Source organism: Mirounga leonina, unplaced genomic scaffold, assembly GCF_011800145.1.
Source record: "Mirounga leonina isolate KUSES-001 unplaced genomic scaffold, KU_Mleo_1.0 Mir_174, whole genome shotgun sequence".
Lineage (NCBI taxonomy): Eukaryota > Metazoa > Chordata > Mammalia > Carnivora > Phocidae > Mirounga > Mirounga leonina.
In genome coordinates this window covers 22851458-22868587 of record NW_023270451.1, presented here as the reverse complement: position 1 = coordinate 22868587, position 17130 = coordinate 22851458, and the positions used below count along the sequence as shown (strand labels likewise).

Sequence of the window (17130 nt, the reverse complement as noted above, 5' to 3'; positions counted from 1 at the left end):
AAGAATTTTCCCAAAGTATCACCAACAGGTTTGTTGTCAGATTCTCAAATGTTTGCAAAAATGATATCCCAGTGTGTTTTAGTTTTCCTTCTGTTATTACAACTGAGTTTAAGCACACTTTCAGATATTCAAAGAGATTGGTGTTTATTTCTCTGTGAACTTTCTTGTCTTTTTTTTTTCTTTTAGGATGTTGGCTTTTTTTTTTTTTTTAAATCAAGTCCTAGGAGTTCTTCATGTGTAAAGGATGGAATTGTCTTCCCAGTTCATAACTGTAAATCATCAGTTATGCAATTCTTGATATAGGGTTTGGAAGCACAAGAAAATGATGTTTCTCATTAGAACAGAAAGCGGTACACAATTTTCAAGCTCCAAAATCATGGAACCCCACTATCCCATCACTTGTGGTATTGAGCCGCCGGAGACATTACTCAGATGTCTCTTCAGAAAGAGCTAATGTAACAATAAACAAACTTATTTTAACAATAAACAAACAACAAATTTATTGTACGGACTCAGTTCAGAGCCTGAAAGTGATGATCAGGATAAAGGTGACTTTCTGTCGCTCCACTTGGAAGAAAAGGCAAAGATTTTTCCTCTAATATTCTAGTGGAAATCAGAGCTTTCAATGGACACCCTGCTTTTCTATCTATTGCTCTTGCCCTCTGGTCCCCGGATCCATGAATGGGTAACTCTCCACTGGATTCTCCACACCTAGACACCTTCCATAATTTGTCCCTCTTCCTCACCATCCGTCAGTCCCCATTCAACCAGTTGCCAATACTATCAGCCTCCCTTCCCAAATATTTCTCAAAGCCATACAGTTCTAAGGACATTAGGAACTCATTAATCCCCATTGCTTCTCCAATTAGTCCCCCAAGGCCACCAACTATTCTGCCCACCTCCAGGAGAGGCGAGCTCCCTACCCCTCCTTAATCCATTCTTACTGCAGAGTGATGTTTCTAAAACATCTACTGGGTCATGGCACTCCAGTGGTTTCCCACGAACCCCTAGGATATAATTCGACTTTCCTCACTTGGCCTACGAGGCCCTGCCATCCACTCTGGATTCAATTCTCACCATCCTCCTCACAGTCTTTTATGCTCTAGCCCAGGGGTCCTCAAAGTGTGGTTCCTGGAGCAGTAGCAACAACATTCCATGCAAACTTGTTAGAAAGGCAAATTCTCAAGACCTACCCCAAATCTAACAAATCACAAACTCTGGGGCTAAAGTTTAGCAGTCTGTGTTTTAGCAAGTCTTCCAAGTGACTCTTATCACCTAGTTTGGGAACGCCTGCACTGTCCTTACTGAATGTACTTCATTCCGGTTCTAATTCCCCAGGACTCTGTAGATGCCATGCTGCCTTTCTATGGGCCTCACCAGCCCTTCTGCCTGATGAATTTCTACTTCTCCTGGTCATGCAGTCAATCCCACTCACTGCCATGTATATGGTCCAGTGAACACGAGGCTTAAACCCAAATCTGTCACACACAAATGTCTATTACCAAGGAGGCATGAAAATCATCCCAGGATCTGTTGTTCTGGAAACTCAGTGAAGATCCAGCTCTGTCTTCTGTATTTCAACAAGCTGTATTTCAACAAACATGTGACGAAGCCTTATGAAAACAGCATTCAGTACCATCTGAGACAAAGTTTTGAAAGGAGGGATTCAGTTCACTTCAGATCGAAAAGCAGAATCTTCCTTGTCAATAGGGTGGACACAGCACACAATACCATTCTAGAGTCAGTGCTATGGTCTTAACATTTGTGTCTCCCCAAACTTCCTATGCCGAAAGCCTAACCCCAAAGGAGATGGTATTAGGAAGTGGGGCCTTTGAGAGGTGATTAGGTTATCAGAGTGCAGCCCTCATGAATGGACCTAGTGCCCTATAGAAGAGGCCCCACAGAACTCCCTTGCCCCCTCCACCATGTTAGGACACAGCAAAAAGACCACAGCCTGGGAAGTGGGTTCTTACCTGACAGGGAATCTGCCAGCAACTTGATCTTGGACTTCCCAGGCTCCAGAACTCTGAGAAATAAATGTCTGTTGTTTATAAGCCACTTAGCTCACGCTTTTTTTGTTATAGCTACCCGAATGGACTAAGACAGCCAAAAACCCACTCCACTGGTGTGAGAATCCTTGTTCTCATTCTTACTCTACACTGAGCAGGAGCTGCTTATACAATATGTCTTGCCAACTGGCTTCTCCATGAATAATTATCTCTAATATCTCAATCTAATGAGTGAACTCTCCAGGTGCAGATTTAAATGGTGACACTTGATACAGTGGTCTCCAAAGTTGGGAATCTTTTAACGCTACTAACAGGGCTAGGGATTTGAATTACTGATTATTGTTTTCAAATGACAACTAATCACCTCTAAGGTTTAAATTATGTACACACATGCACACACATGCGTGCGCACACACACACACACACACACACCCCTACCTCCGCCTAAAGTGAAGAACTTTAAACCAGATTATAGATGACACAGCACCTGCAATAAATTGCCCAAGAATCTGCCTCTTCCCTTTTCCCTGTCTTCATGCTATGCTGGGAGGCAGCGAACACACTGATAAGGAACATGTACTTTAGAGTCACTTGACCTGAGTCCAAATGGAGTCCCTGACACTTCTTAGTTATGTAAGCAAGTTATTACTCAACCTCTCTAGGCTTCACTTTCCTTATTTGTAAAGTGAGGATGGTAAGACGGAATATGAGAAAACATGCAAAAATGCCTAGCACATAGGACAATTATTACTATTTCATCGTGTACCCTGTGTCTTTCTACATTCCCAATTTTTCTTTCTGCCAAGTCCACATTTTGCACCCATCCATCTAATCAATTTTATAGAGCATCTATTAAGTACACAGTTCTGTGCCTGGCATGGAAGACTCCATGATCAATGGGATGGGGGTCTGAGCCCACGTTCTCACATGGAGGTTCAGATTTAATTGATGGTCAGTGCTTATTGACTCCTCACAATATACCAAAGTGTAGCGTTGAGCACTTTGCACTCATCGTGACATTTGATTTTAAGCCACCTATGAGGCAGATATTCTTTTACCGAAGAGGAATCTGAAGCATAAACAAGTTAGTCGGGCACCTAAGGCTAGCTGGATCCAAACCCAGGCAGCTTGAGCCCCAAGCCCTGCGTGCATGCCTGTACCACACCTATGGACCCTTCGGCTTTGGGAACATTCCTTTCTTCATCTCCCTCCTCCAGAAGCCTTATGAAAACAGCATTCAGTTCTTCCTCTGCTTGAACTCTTAAAATTAGTCATCTTAAAAATAATTATCAATACAACTCTAGATGTTACAGTCCTCCTTTTTTTTTAAGATTATTTATTTATTTATTTAGTTAGTTAGTTAGTTAGTTAGTTAGTTAGTTAGTTATTTGACAGAGAGAGACAGGGAGAGCACAAGCAGGGAGAGAGGCAGAGGGAGAAGGAGAAGCAGGCTTCCCGCTGAGCAGGGAGCCCAATGTGGGCTCTGTTCCAGGACGCTGGGATCATGACCTGAGCCGAAGGCAGACGCTTAACGACTGAGCCCCCCAGGCGCCCCTACAGTCCTCCTTCAGTACAGATTTCCTTCTTGCCCAGCCTTCACAGAAGCAGCACAGTGAAGGGCACAGGGCTCTGGAGCCGACTGCCTGACCTGCCACTCACCAGCTGTGTGACCTAGGGCAAGTGACACAGCCACTCTGTGCCTCAGTTCTTCTCACCTATAATACTGGTATACTGTTAAGTGCCTCAGAGGTGGTCCTGAGAATTAAAAGAGTTAACATAGGCAAACTACTAAGCACAATGCAAGGCACATGGTAGGTGCTGTGTAAGTGGTAGGCATTGTTGTTCATGCCACAATTATGTATTCATACTGTAATTATGTGCCCCATAAGTCAGGGACCAGTTTTTCTTGCCTTAATATCTTCAGGTCTGGTAAATCCTGTTCTTTCAACAGTATTTACTCAGTTGAACTCAAAAGAACCATTATTTCTTTCTCTTGGTAAATAAAAACAGATCATGCTGGAAGATGCTATGTTGCTGGGTCCTAACTCCTAAAGTCTTCCCCAGCTCCAGCCAGCCCTTTTCCCTCCAACCTAATCTTCACTATGAGAGGGGAAAATTCATTCTTTGCGTGGCAGGAACTGAAGACCCAGAAGAAAGAAGAATCAAGGAGTCTTTTGAAAGGCTAACTTCCCTAAGAAACTATCTTTCCCTTCCCTCCACTTTGCTCATCTTCTTGTTACCTAGCTACTTCTTTTCCTTCATTTCTTCTGATGTTCCCACGGACGTTTACAATCCACCCAGTCAACAAACGGAACTGGGCACCCACCATATTCAGCATTCTGAGACAGGGCAGAAGGGCCAGGAAGTAAGGCCCTGCGCCCCAAATCTTGGAGGAGAGCGAGTTAAAGCTCTCTGCTGCGTTTATCTTCCAGTATCGCTCCGCCCAGTGTCTCGGGATCAAAGCTCCGTCTCATCTTTCGTCTTGCCTTCCAGAAAGGCGACGTTTCGGCTCTGAACTCAGCTACCCGCGGTCCCCTGACCCTTCGGTTTCCCCTTCTGTTCACTGGAGGAGCTGAGGTAAAATTTCGCAGCTTTTAGCAGCAAACTTCTCTCGTCCCACCGACGGAAGGGTGTGTTCTTGCCAAAGCTGCCGTACCCCGGGCTCTCTCTCCGTACGCGGAGCCTTGAACAGAAGGAGTCCCGCGAGTCCAGGGTTCCTTGCACCCGGTGCGTGGAAATGGCCTTGAGCCCAGGGCGGCGGGGCGGGGCGGGCGACCTGGACCTGCACGTCAGCTCCCGGGCAGCTCCCCTTCCCCCCGGGGGCGGGCGGGGCGGGCGGGGCGGGCGGGGCGGGCGGGGCTGGGAGCCTGCCCGCCACGCCCCCGGGAGTTCTAGGCGCCGCTTCGTCGCCACAGGGCACCCGGGCACCGGAGACCATGGGGAAGCTGATGGTTCTGAGCCTGCTTGGGGCCGGCCTGGCCCTCATCGGGGAGAGGTTAGGGGCACTTAGGTGAGTTGGCATCTTGATGGGGCGGCCTTGGTTCTTTCTCTCCTCTTCCAAGTTTCAGTGGCTGCCCCGTGCCACCTTCCTAGCAGGTAGGGAAGAGCATTTTTAGAATCTCACTCCTCAGTTCCACCCGGCAAGCTATCCCTTGAGAAGCACTGATGTGGAAAAGTGAGCTGTTTGCCTTTCCTAAGGTGGTAGAGCAGAAATGCCCCCCATTTATTTTCTGAAAGTCGTGCCCGCACCCCACCTCCTTTTCCACGTTGCCCTCCGCATTTTGCTCCGGAAAAAAAAAAAAAAAAAATGAACTCCGTTGGAAGCGCTGGACCTGGAGGGGACCAGGCCACCAGCTGGATGCTTACAGCCCACTCAGACATTGCCCAAGGCCAGTGCAACATTGATGAGTACTGGGTGGGGTACAGAGCTCGTCCTAGATTAAAAGAGCTAGCCAGACAGCAGGGAAATGAGCTGAAACTTGCAGGTGGTGACCACCGGCGTTTTCCAAGTATTAGGACCTTGTGAAGTGGCAGATCTAGCGTTGATAGGCAGAAATATCTCACGAGAAGTCAATATACTGGGCTAGAAAGAAACATTAGGTATGATATGCATTTCCGAGTGGATCTAAAGCTTCTGCTTGCCCTCACTTGTCTTTAAGTTGCTTTTGTTTATTTCTCCAAGCAGAAGCTGATCTCAGAAGTTCACATTAGAATCTATTGGGAAGCCTGATGCCTTTTGTGAACACTTTCTAGTTCAGCTTGAGAATGTTTCTTGTTACATTTGTTCCCAGCGCACCCAAGTGAGAGAATCATAAAAAGTCATAATTGCAAGGTAGATCCAAGGTGTATTTTTACAAAAGTGACAGTAAGATAAGTCAAGTGTAGACTCTTCCTGCATACAATCTAATAAAAATTTAAAATTATCCCTGGTATTTAGAAGAATGGTTCACTGTGGAAGCAGGAACACTATATTGAAAAATAATTTGGCCAGTTGTTTATATTGTGGTCAGTTTGATGACTTTTATACACTTTGCCAAATAAGTTAGCATAAATTTTTTTTAAATAATGAAATTAAAGCAAAAGCTACAGGGTTTAGCTATTAGGAGACACTTGAATTTGGAGAAAGCATTTTGGTGGGGGGTCAAAAGACAAGACTATAGGGGGCCAAGGGGAGCCAAAGTGCAGATATATAATAGATAATACTTTAGCAAATTACATAATACTACTCTGTACATTTCAAGTAATAATACTGTTCAGTTACTTATTCTATGGTATCATTTATCGGGCAGCAACGTGCTGTCCATGTATAATGGCATTTTAGGCTTTCAACAATAATTGGGTGAGATGAGCTGATATAGGTGCATGACGTACATAATGTCCACATTATGTAAATAAGTATAAAGAAAAGGAGGTACCTACTTACTTGTTATATCATCCGTAAATGATGAGAGACAAAGTTAATGAACAAGAGGGTGATTCCAGACAATGTCTAGACATTGATTTTGGGTGTTGTGCATCGTCCTCCAGTGTTCTTTTCTTCTACAGACAAAGAGCTAATGCATCTCGGGAAGTGGAGCCAGTAGAACCCCGGTACTGCCACCTCATTGAGGGACTTGGTATGTCTGTGACAGTGCAATTTCTTGCTCGTCATCCACCCGACTGAGGCTGCCAACTACGTTAATTCCCTGCTACTCCTTAGAGCCTCTTGCCAGGGGTCTCTGCCCCATTTACTGACGTCACCTCATCCCAGGTCTCCAGGTACCCTCCTGAATGTCAAAATCTGTGGCTTTTCCCCCAATCTTTTTTTCCTTACTGATATCTCTCCATCATCTGAAGGACGTCATGTCCCTTACTGAACGTCCCTCCCATCCATTCTGTGCTATTTCACTCCCCTGTCTGTCTTCTTCCAGTGCCTATCTTCTTTTCTCTCTTCTTCCTTCTCCTTCATGGTGTTCCTGGCTTCAAATATCATTTCCTTCTAAATTTATCTGCAGGTACCAAGAGAAATATGACCTAGCCTTTACCCTGAGGAGCCTCACAGCCTACTCAGATGTCTTAAAATAAAATTACTCAAAACTCCATAGCTGCCTCCCTAACGTCTCAAACTGCAGGCCTTCTTTTCCAGACTGAAACCACTTTCCATTTCTGTCCTTTCCTCCCTCATACCCTCACCCACAACCAGCTCTTCTTCTAGACTTCTCCTATGTATGGTAACCCCATTCTCAAAGGGACTCAGTTCCATATTTAGGAGCCATATGTTTTCCCCTTGTCCCTCATTGTTCTCATGAGACGTGTTGGTATCAACCTCCTCTGTGGTTCCGCACAGGGCTGAGCTCACCCCATTACTGTTACTGCCGTATCTGCTTATCTGGGCTCCAAACCCCCCCATTCTCCCTCATACTGCTACTAGAAAAGCAGTTCCAGGCAGATTCTGTTCACTGTTCATAGAATGTGCTTTTTCACTTTCTCATGGTTGCTCATGAAATCCCCTGCACTGATTCCTTCCTCTTTGTTTCCTGAAATCGGCTGCAAAGTCCTCTCCTGCCTCTGAACTCCCCAGTGCCCTGAAACTCTGATTCACTTAGGACATCTACCACACACTTTATGGCTAGCAGTGTTCTCTCTCTCTCTCTCTCACTAGCAGATAGGAAACTCCCTAGGGTCAAGGACTGTGACTTATTTATCAGTATGTGTCGGGATGACAGCATAGTTTATTGTGATATGAGTTTGTATTTTCTTTTTCTTGGTACATATATTTCTTTATATATGATGTATTTCGACTATATATACATATATATATAGAGAGAGAGAGGGACAGAATAAGTCTTTTTGATTTTGGTTTTCTTTCTTTGTTTTTCTCTCTTGATTTCGAAAGAAAAAGAAAGAAAGAAAGAAAGAAAGAGAGAAAGAAAGAAAGAAAGAAAGAGAGAAAGAAAGAAAGAAAGGAAGAAAGAAGAAAGAAAGAAAGAGAAGAAAGAAAGAAAGAAAGAAAGAAAGAAAGAAAGAAAGAAAGAAAGAAAGAAAGAAAGAAAGAAAGAAAGAAAGAAAAGAAAAAGTAGCCTTGGCCAATATGCTTCCTAGCACATGGAGGAGGTATGTGCTGCTGGCTAGAAACAGAAGGAACTGGGGACAAGCTGCTTCCTGACTTTTGTTCTCAAAAACCCGAGCTCCTTCAGAAGGTTCTGATGGACAAAGGATAAGAATATGTGGATTTTTTTAATAACAGGGATCCTTTCCCCGCTGCCTGATGGCATTCTGGGGATGGAGCAGGACCCCTGAAAGAATGGCTGCAAGGTGTCTTCAGGGAGGCTGGATCCTTTGCACTGTGTGTCGCAGCCCAAGCACAGATCATGTGCCCATCCAGGACCTGGAAGTGGCAGAGCTTCGTAAATTAAAAGGAACACATGGGCTTGGCAGTGAGTAATTTGGTGGTGACTAGAATAGAATAAAGGCCAGATGGACTTCCCCAAATATTCTGCTTTTTAAAAACTTGCCACCTACGATATTTGCACAACCCTGGCAGAAGACCCAGTAATGACTGAGATTGAATTTCCCTTCGGTTTAGTGGAATGTGGGTGCAGGGCAGATTTAATTTGATTTAAAAAAAAAAAAAAGGGAAATGTAACATTTGCTCATTTGTTTACTGTTTTGTGGAGTAATATTCATACTTATACACATCTCTCTCTCAAAAGATAGGAGCTTGCCAAATAATGTAGTGGGGTAATTAGATTATTGCTAACGCCTAGTCTGACTCAAGCAGATAGTAGAATTCAAATAGAGTTGAGAAGCTGAAACTAGGGCTAATGTTGTAAGACAGATCAACGTTCTGATTATCTAAATATTTTGAGAAGAATGGCTGAAATGGTTGGAAACTGGCTGAGAGCAAAAGAAAAAGCATTACCTCTTGTGTCTATTGGCGTATCTCCATCTTATATTTGGAGAACTAAACAAGTTTGTCAATAGGGTGATATTGATATATCTCTAAAAATAATGCCACTGCCTTCATCTATAAACCTTCTGCTGAGTTCTTTACAAACATTGACATCACCCACACAACCGACCTGTAAGGTGGGTGCTGCTTGCTATCTGTCCTTGCCGATTAGGAAACCGAGACACAGCAGAATGACTTGACTTGTCTAGTGGCCCAGAACCAGAGGGTGATGGGCCCAGATTATGAGCCAGGGTGGTTTTATTCTATGTCTTGTACTCTTTGTCATGTGACCCTGCCTCTCTTATCTACTGACAACACATTTTATTATGGAAGTGTCGGGAAACTATGATGGCAGCAGAAAACCGAAAATCTGAGAGGCAAAATGGTGAAATATTAATAAATGGAGCTGACCAAGACAAGGCAGGCTGGATAAATCACTAAGTAAAAATCACTAGTGAGACCATCCTCACGAGACCCAACTATTTGATGAGTGAAAAGCTTTATGAAGCAGTGGAAAACCAATAACGATTTTAGGCAGGGCTTGGTAGGCAGTTAACAGAGCTGGAGAAGAATTCTCATTTGTGTTTTCTTCAAGATCCAGGCTTTTGTGGTTAATTTTATTGATGGAAGAAACTTTCCTCTTTTTGTTTTCCTTCCCAGTATTCTTTCTGGGAAGCAAAGTTGAAAAGCGAAGTAATTCTAAGCTTCAGAAATGGTATCTCAAAGATCTTTTTGTATTGAGTTTATCTTTTTCCAAGGCTTTGAGAGTCAAGGATTGCTTTAACCAGGAAGTTAGTTGGCTGCCCTTGGCATCTAATCAAAGCTGCACATGAAATTCGAATAGCTTTACTGGGGTTCCACCCTTGGCAGGATTATCAAGTAAACAGCCATTGTCTTTGGTGTCTTCCTATCTTCCACTCCATCCCTTTTCCCTTTCAGCAGCTTCCCCTATCTCCAAGATCTGTTTCTACTCCATTGTAGGTCCCATTTATTTTCTTAGTTGGCTGTCAGAATCTTCTTTCCAAGATGTGAAATCGTGATAATATTAATTGATCGTAATGTGTGACACTTTCTCAGGGTGCCTATAGAAAATGATTAACAGCCAAGGAGACAAAGTTATGCTGGGTAGAGGGCTGACAGGTTAAAAAGCAGTAGATACCTATTCATGAGACTGATTTTAGACTTACCGGCGGGGTTTTAATGATAGTTGTGCACAGGCTAACAAGTATTTGGGGAGCACTCAGGGGAAGGTGTCCTGGGAGCTCTTACTCCCACAGGTGCCACCGTTGCCAAGATGCACTGGGTTGTCACGCGGGTGCAGTGTAGGTGGGGGACGTGGGGAAAGAGGGGCGGGAATACTGTGCAATCAGCTGGTGACTCATTTTCACATCTGAATGGAAAGTACCGGCATCCTTGTGCTCTGGATTAAGTCAGTAAATAAAGACAAATACAGCACCACCAGAACACACCCACTCCTGTTTTAGCTGAACTAGTGAGGTAGGTTAATGCTGTCGGAGGGTGTGTGAAATGGTATTTGGAAGATAAAAGGTCCAAACTAAAGAGCACACAACTCAGGACATCTTATGCTCAGAAATTAACACTCAAAGACAAGACAGTTCAACATGGTTTATCTTATTTAGTCAGTCAACCAGCTTTATTGACAGCTCTTATAGTGAAAAGGCAGGGATTACATTGGGTGCAAAGCTGGTGTACTGGGGGCGCCTGGGTGGCTCAGATGGTTAAGCGTCTGCCTTCGGCTCAGGTCATGATCCCGGGGTCCTGGGATCGAGTCCCGCATCGGGCTCCCTGCTCAGTGCAGAGCCTGCTTCTCCTCTTCCCTCTGCCATTCCCTCTGCTTGTGCTCTTCTATCTCTCTGTCAAATAAATAAATAAAATCTAAAAAAAAAAAAAAAAAAAAGCTGGTGTACTGAATGAAAACTGGTCCCTGTTCCCAGGAGGCTTACCGTCTGGCAGGAAATCAACAAGTCAACAGAAGGTTGCAGCCCAGGTATGAAGGAAATATCATGGCGGCGGTAGTCACAGGTGACCATATTAGTACATAAAATGGGTGCTAGAACTAAGGGGAACTGGGAGAGGTTGCAAAGGCTGAGGAGGTGGCCCCCAAGCTCTTCTCTAGAGCCCATGATACTCAAGCAAGGGGAGGTGAAGGTGGTGTGGGAGAGATGCGGGTTGCTAAGAAGAGGGAGCCCCATGTGCTCAGGCAGGCAGGTGAATGAGGCTGACACATTTCAGCAACTACCAAGGGAGGAACTGCAGCAGAGCTGGCCTAGAGAGTGGAGAGTGGGGGCCAACAAACCGAGACTGGAGCCAACATGTGGAGAATTTGGAATCCAGACCAAGAAGCTTAAGATTTCTATTGCCAACTCTGGGTTTTAAGCAGGGGAGTGACAGGATCGACTCTGCAGTTTACAATGATGACTGTCAGCAGGTGCAGACAGCGGGAGCAGGAGAGCAGAAGTGACCTGTTAGAAAGCTCCTGTGCAAATCCAGAGGGGGAAGTTTTAGAGCTCCAATTAGAGAGATCCGTTGGATTCGGGGAGTAAGGAAAAAGAAAGCATCAAAGGTCACTCCAGGTGCTTCAGGGGATGGGTCCTTGGGGGATGGTAGTGCCATTGACTGAAATCAAAATATAAGAAACGGAGCAGATTCACAGGGGAAATGTCCAGATCAGTTTGGGACGTGTTAAATATGAAAAATGAAACGGCCAGGTAGGAATGCCCAATGTACAGGTGAATACAAAGGCCTGGAAACTGCCAGAACGATTCGGGCTTGATTTAGAGATTGGAGAGTCAACGGCACATGGGTGGAATCTGAAGCCAGGGGACTAGAGTAGATTGCACAGGTAGAAGGGATGCTTGCCATGAGAAACAGCCAAAGGCAGTTAGGGCCTGGAGCATATCCATGTCCAGAACAGAATTGGGCAGGAAAATAGGGCAAAAGGAAACCAAAAAGTGGTGTTCAAGAGAGAAAAAGTAAGAGAAAAATAAAAAGTTGGTTCAAAAATTAACCAACCTTATTCAATGTGATTTTTTTAATTGCTTTATTCAATTTGCTGGGTTCTCCCCATGTCTGTTTTACTCTAGGTGGAAATAGCACTAAGTCTTTATTTATCTGAGAGAGAGAGAGAGCACATGAGAGGGGGGAGGGTCAGAAGGAGAAGCAGACTCCCCGCTGAGCAGGGACCGCGATGCGGGACTCGATCCCGGGACTCCAGGATCATGACCTGAGCCGAAGGCAGTCGCTTAACCAACTGAGCCACCCAGGCGCTCAGCACTAAGTCTTTCAAGCCATTAAGATACCATAGATACAAAATCTTGATTCACTGGAATGTTTAGAAAATGGAACGCTCTGATTAATTTAATTTTCAGGTACTAGTTGGGGATTAGTTTCAGTAAGTGAATATTTAATTAAATCTTCCTCTGTTCTCTAATTTTCAGTGCCCATTGCTCATTATTCTGTTGATTCAAATTTGCATTTTATTTGGCTTTGTCCCACTTTTCTTTCCCCCTCCCCCTCTTTGCTCAGTTGCCTTTTGACCCACTAGCCACACATTACCCCACGCCACCTTCTCCCCACATGTGCCAGTCACCATAGCTGTGTCACAAACCACCTTAAAACCGAGTGACTGACTTAAATGACAATTACCTTGCTCATGAATTTGCAATTTTAACAGGGCTCAGTGGACACAGCTCATCGCCGTTCCATTTGCATCAGCTAGGGTGACTCAAAGGTTGAGAAGTGAAGTGGCCTGTGACTCCTCCAGTGTCTTCTCTACTTTCTGTAGTCTCTGTATAGTCTCTCCTCTGTAGCTTCAAAGTACCCAGACTTCCTACATTTAAGTTTAGAGTTCCCAAGGCCCATGCAGACAGAGAGAGACAGAGACAGAGAGAAAAGGGAAGGGAAGGGAGAAGAGAGGAGAGAGAGTGACAGTGAGAGAGAGAGAGAAAGAGATTGAGAGCGAACCAGCAGCAGCTATGGTTATGACTTTACCTTGTATGCCATGTGGCATCGTTCCTACCTCATTTTATCTGTCAAAGCAGTTACCAAATCCACCCAGATTCAGCGGGAGACACCTTACCTCCTGATGCAAGGATATGAACATCACATTTTAAGAAGGGCATGTGGCTCTGATCCATGTTGGTTCTACCATATTTGTAAAATACAGTCCGCCACCCTAGATAGCCACCGCCTTTACCCTCAGTCCTGCCTGCTTGGGACCACGTCCTCTGTGGGTCTGTCTCTCTATTAGGAGCCATGTGAGCCCCCTATTCATCCTGCTCGTGGTCGTAACTCACTTCTCATATGCCTCTTTTCATAGCAAACTGCTCAGGACCAGCTCTTAATGAGAAAGAGAGCTGACTAAATTGTTCAAATTTGTCTATATTTGGTAGTCTTTCCCAAGACATATTGCTTTTATAATAGATAACAATTACCCACTAATTTCCCAATATGATCGGATAATGATACATTTTTAGGCCTCAACAAGTTAGAAGAGAGAAATGTTTGGCTGAGAGGCCTTTAAGACAGCCTCACAATGAAGACTTCCCAAATGTCATCAGTCCATCTGCACATCAGTCTTCTATGGGGAATAAAGCTGAATCTCTCAGAGCATACCCTACAAGTTGTTATTTAAAGAATAAATCTAGGCTATGATTTATTTTATAGTTATTTGCTTTTTTCTCCTGAAAATTGAGTTCTAAAGAAAGACTATAGTATTTAGGGAAACGGACCCTGGTTTTACTGGAGAGTGGAATGCCTATGGGATCCCTGGAAGTTAATGTAGTTTCCCAAGTAACTAGTTGAAAAAGTTAATGTAGTTTCCAAAAGAAGTCTAAGGTTTTGTCTGTGAGATTTACTTTTTAAGCCTTCGTTCATGCATCTTCCTGATCCTTCACTTCTTTTGCAGAAAATGGCTCTGAAGATATTGATATACTTCCTAGTGGGCTGGCTTTTATCTCCAGCGTGAGTATTTTCCACGCCCCTCAGACGCTCATGTCAATAGCCGAATAGATAGTACATTAATGTTGCCGACTAGAGCTGCCAGATGGACCCCTACACACTTATCCCAACTGTGGTTAAAGCAGTCAACTAAAAAAGCCAAAAGGGGAATTCCAGAGGGCTAATTGGGTTGCCACAGGAATGCCAGGTTTGCTTGGCCCCATGTGGGCAACTCCCCGTGGGCAGTTACAAATTCAGTCGGGTCTCAATAACTGTCCATTGATTTCCACTGGATTCCTAGACGAGTCTCCAGGTTTGTCCTGCTAGTGTCCATCCCCATCATTGCCCTAGTTTGCTGGACCTCAGTTTCTGGTTGTCATGTTCTCACTAACTGGTATTCTTCTCTCTATGCTTGCCTGTGTTTGAGGCTCAGGAAATGTTTGTGAATCATATGTTGACCATGTTAGGCGATTCAAAAGCCTGAGCACTTTCCAACTTGGGTTCCCTGCCATTCCTTCCAACTCTTTCAAAGACAAGTAGAGAAGGGCCTGCATTTTATTTCTAGTACCACCTTCACAGGTTTGGGATGATCATGAAGCTATGTGAAGGACTGACAAATAAATATAAATAAATTAAATACAATAAATTGAAATATATGTGGTGTAAAGATATTGAAAATTGCCATGTATTTATTGAACAGTTGCAATTTGGAATGCGACCTAAGATTCTGAACAAGCAAATTGACTCCATTTTCAATGTGAATTCTGATTGCTGGGACTGCATGTCCTAAATATTCTATTTTGGCCAATAGAATGCTACCCAATAACATGAATTTTAAAATCTATATCTTTTTGGTTAAAAGGGGACACATATAATAACACTTAATGGACTGAATTTCTAAATTCTTAAGTATGCACAGTATAGTAGGGTTTTGTTTGGATTTAAGTTGCTGTTGGTGGTGATATGTGTTGGGGTGGGCGGGTGGGAGGGATTGTATTTCCTTAGTTTTCCTCCAAAACCAAAACTAAAACAAAACTGTCTAGAAAAGCTTTTCCTCTGTTGTCTTAAATTTTCTATTGTCAATTTAGATGTTCAATGTTATGCCAAATAGACTTTTAAAAATGATTATTCTGTAACTGGGAGTTTCTCTGCTTTTAGGAGATAATATCTGTAGTTCCAGCTGTATGCTTCTTTTCTATTTTCACCGGAACTAAAAGTACTGAACTATTGCTATATAGAAACTAGAGGTTTTCAGCGGAGAAATGTTAACAAGGGGGCTTTAAGTAATAGAGTTCTTCTTTGTAAACTAACAACTCCTAGGCTAAGGATGATTTTTTTTTTTTTTTGCTTATTTTCAATCTCTTTGCACTGCAGTAAATTCAAGTCCTTGTTCTTGGTTTTTCCTATCTCCCTTTCTTGCCGTCACAGAGCATGTCTGGAAGCTGCTGACGTAGAGAGAAATTCTGCGCGATATTTGTAGTCAGTCTACAGACAGGTGCCAAGCAGGTTATTTGCTTCCTTACCTTGGGACTTGGCATGCTTCTCCTTGCCTGCCTTCTTCACACATTATGGAGCCAGCTCCTCATTCTCTGTCAGCCTTTCTGTGGACACACTTCAATTCCACAGGAAAGTCTTCCCCAGTGCTCTTTCTGGGCGACGTGCCTCTTCTATGGCCCCTCACATTCTCTGTGCCTAGGCTCTTCCCTACCACATCATAACAGACATGCTTGCTTGGTGCTGCCTCCCCAGATTTCAAGCTCCTTGCAGCCAGAGCTTTGTGGAGCGCCCGTTGCCATGCTGAGCACCTAACGCACTACCTGACGAGTACAAGGTGCTTGAATATTTACTGAATGCGTGTGCTGGTCAATGAGGGCAGTAGAGAAGTTCAATGCCTACTCACACTCACAGGTAGCCTATTGGAGAAAATAAAATGCTGCCCCTCCAGGGGATTTTCACCATTTTCAGTGACGAATGATATCCAAAGAATTGCTTGCACTGACTTGCTACAAATTCCTACCCAACTGCCTTCAACAGAAAACCGGGTGCATATGAAGCCGCTTATTGGAAGTGTTTCATTCATCACGACACTTAATGTAGGTCAACTTTGTTTGCAATGTCCTACCCTTATTTACCTATTAAATCATTTCAGTTTCGAGAACATCCAATCTTTGAACTAGGTGGCAACGCCTTTGTGTGTGCCCAGGCTACCAAGATACTTGCTAAGGTGGTCTTCCTTGAGCTGTCTTCCTGAGTAGCATTCTCCATTGTCAAACCTTTCTTTATGGTGTGGCAGGAAGAGTGTACAATTAAAGATGTGACTGACTTAGGCAATTCACTTCTCTGGGCTTCATTTTCCTCAGGTGAAAGGGAAGAATTAGATGTCTCTGACATTTTTTGTCCATTATTACCATGACCTAAGCTGCTGGGCTTGGTGACAGCCTGACTCTGAGGAAAGGGTAGACTCGAAGACTGAATTTCATGGCCTGATATTGAGGAGAACATTGATGCCCTTAACTGTGAATAATAGATACAAATGAGAGCAAGGATTTGGGAAGAGAATGTTGATTTTGGTTCGGACAATTTGATTTTGAACTGCTGTTAGGAAGAAGTTGGGAATGCTTGCAAGCTAGAGCTCCACAGAGAGGTTCCAGGTAAATGGGCAGACCTGAAAATAATTGGTATAGAGAAATATCTGAAACCTTATGAATAAGGTCTGCAAGGAAAGAGTATAGAGCAAGAAGAAAAGAGGGATGGATGAGGATAGAAGGAGGAAGGGGCAGAAAGAGGAGCAGGACTTCCATCTGGAAAGTCTACTTTTGACTTTTTTTTTTTTTGACAAGGAATAAAGGGGTACAGAGTGTCAGATGCCATAGAGATACAGATAAGGAAAGGGGGAGGGATTATCAAATGAGATATTTTGGAGAGCACTGATATGACCTCGATAGAGGCGCTTCTACAAATCGGTGAGAGTTGGAGCTGTTCAAGGCAGGTGACAAGACCAAGTGATGTTTCTAAGAGAGCTGACAGTGAGGGGAAGGCAAGATAAACGTGTGTTTGAAGGAGTAGTTAAATTAGGAGATTTGTCTCAAGGAAGGAGAAATGAGCAATTTTTCAGGCAAACGAAGGGGGCACTGGTGAGAAATGAGGGGTAAAGCAAGAGAGAGACTGTAAGTTCTAAAGACAGGTCCCCGAGAATAGGCAACCAAATAAACAGGTGGGGGAAGTAATTAA

At 43.8% G+C, this 17130-nt stretch overlaps 1 protein-coding gene across 1 annotated transcript in view; it reads left to right on the top strand.

Annotated features, from left to right (window-relative positions):
* Nucleotides 1–4519: 4519 nt before the first annotated feature.
* PON3 (paraoxonase 3) overlaps nt 4520–17130 on the top strand; it is a 28076-nt gene continuing 15465 nt past the window's right edge. The window contains exons 1-4 of the mRNA XM_035020595.1: nt 4520–4586; nt 4925–5019; nt 6555–6625; nt 13868–13923. Of these exons, the coding sequence (XP_034876486.1) occupies nt 4946–5019; nt 6555–6625; nt 13868–13923 (201 nt within the window). The 5' untranslated portion in view covers nt 4520–4586; nt 4925–4945. The remainder of the gene's footprint in view (nt 4587–4924; nt 5020–6554; nt 6626–13867; nt 13924–17130) is intronic.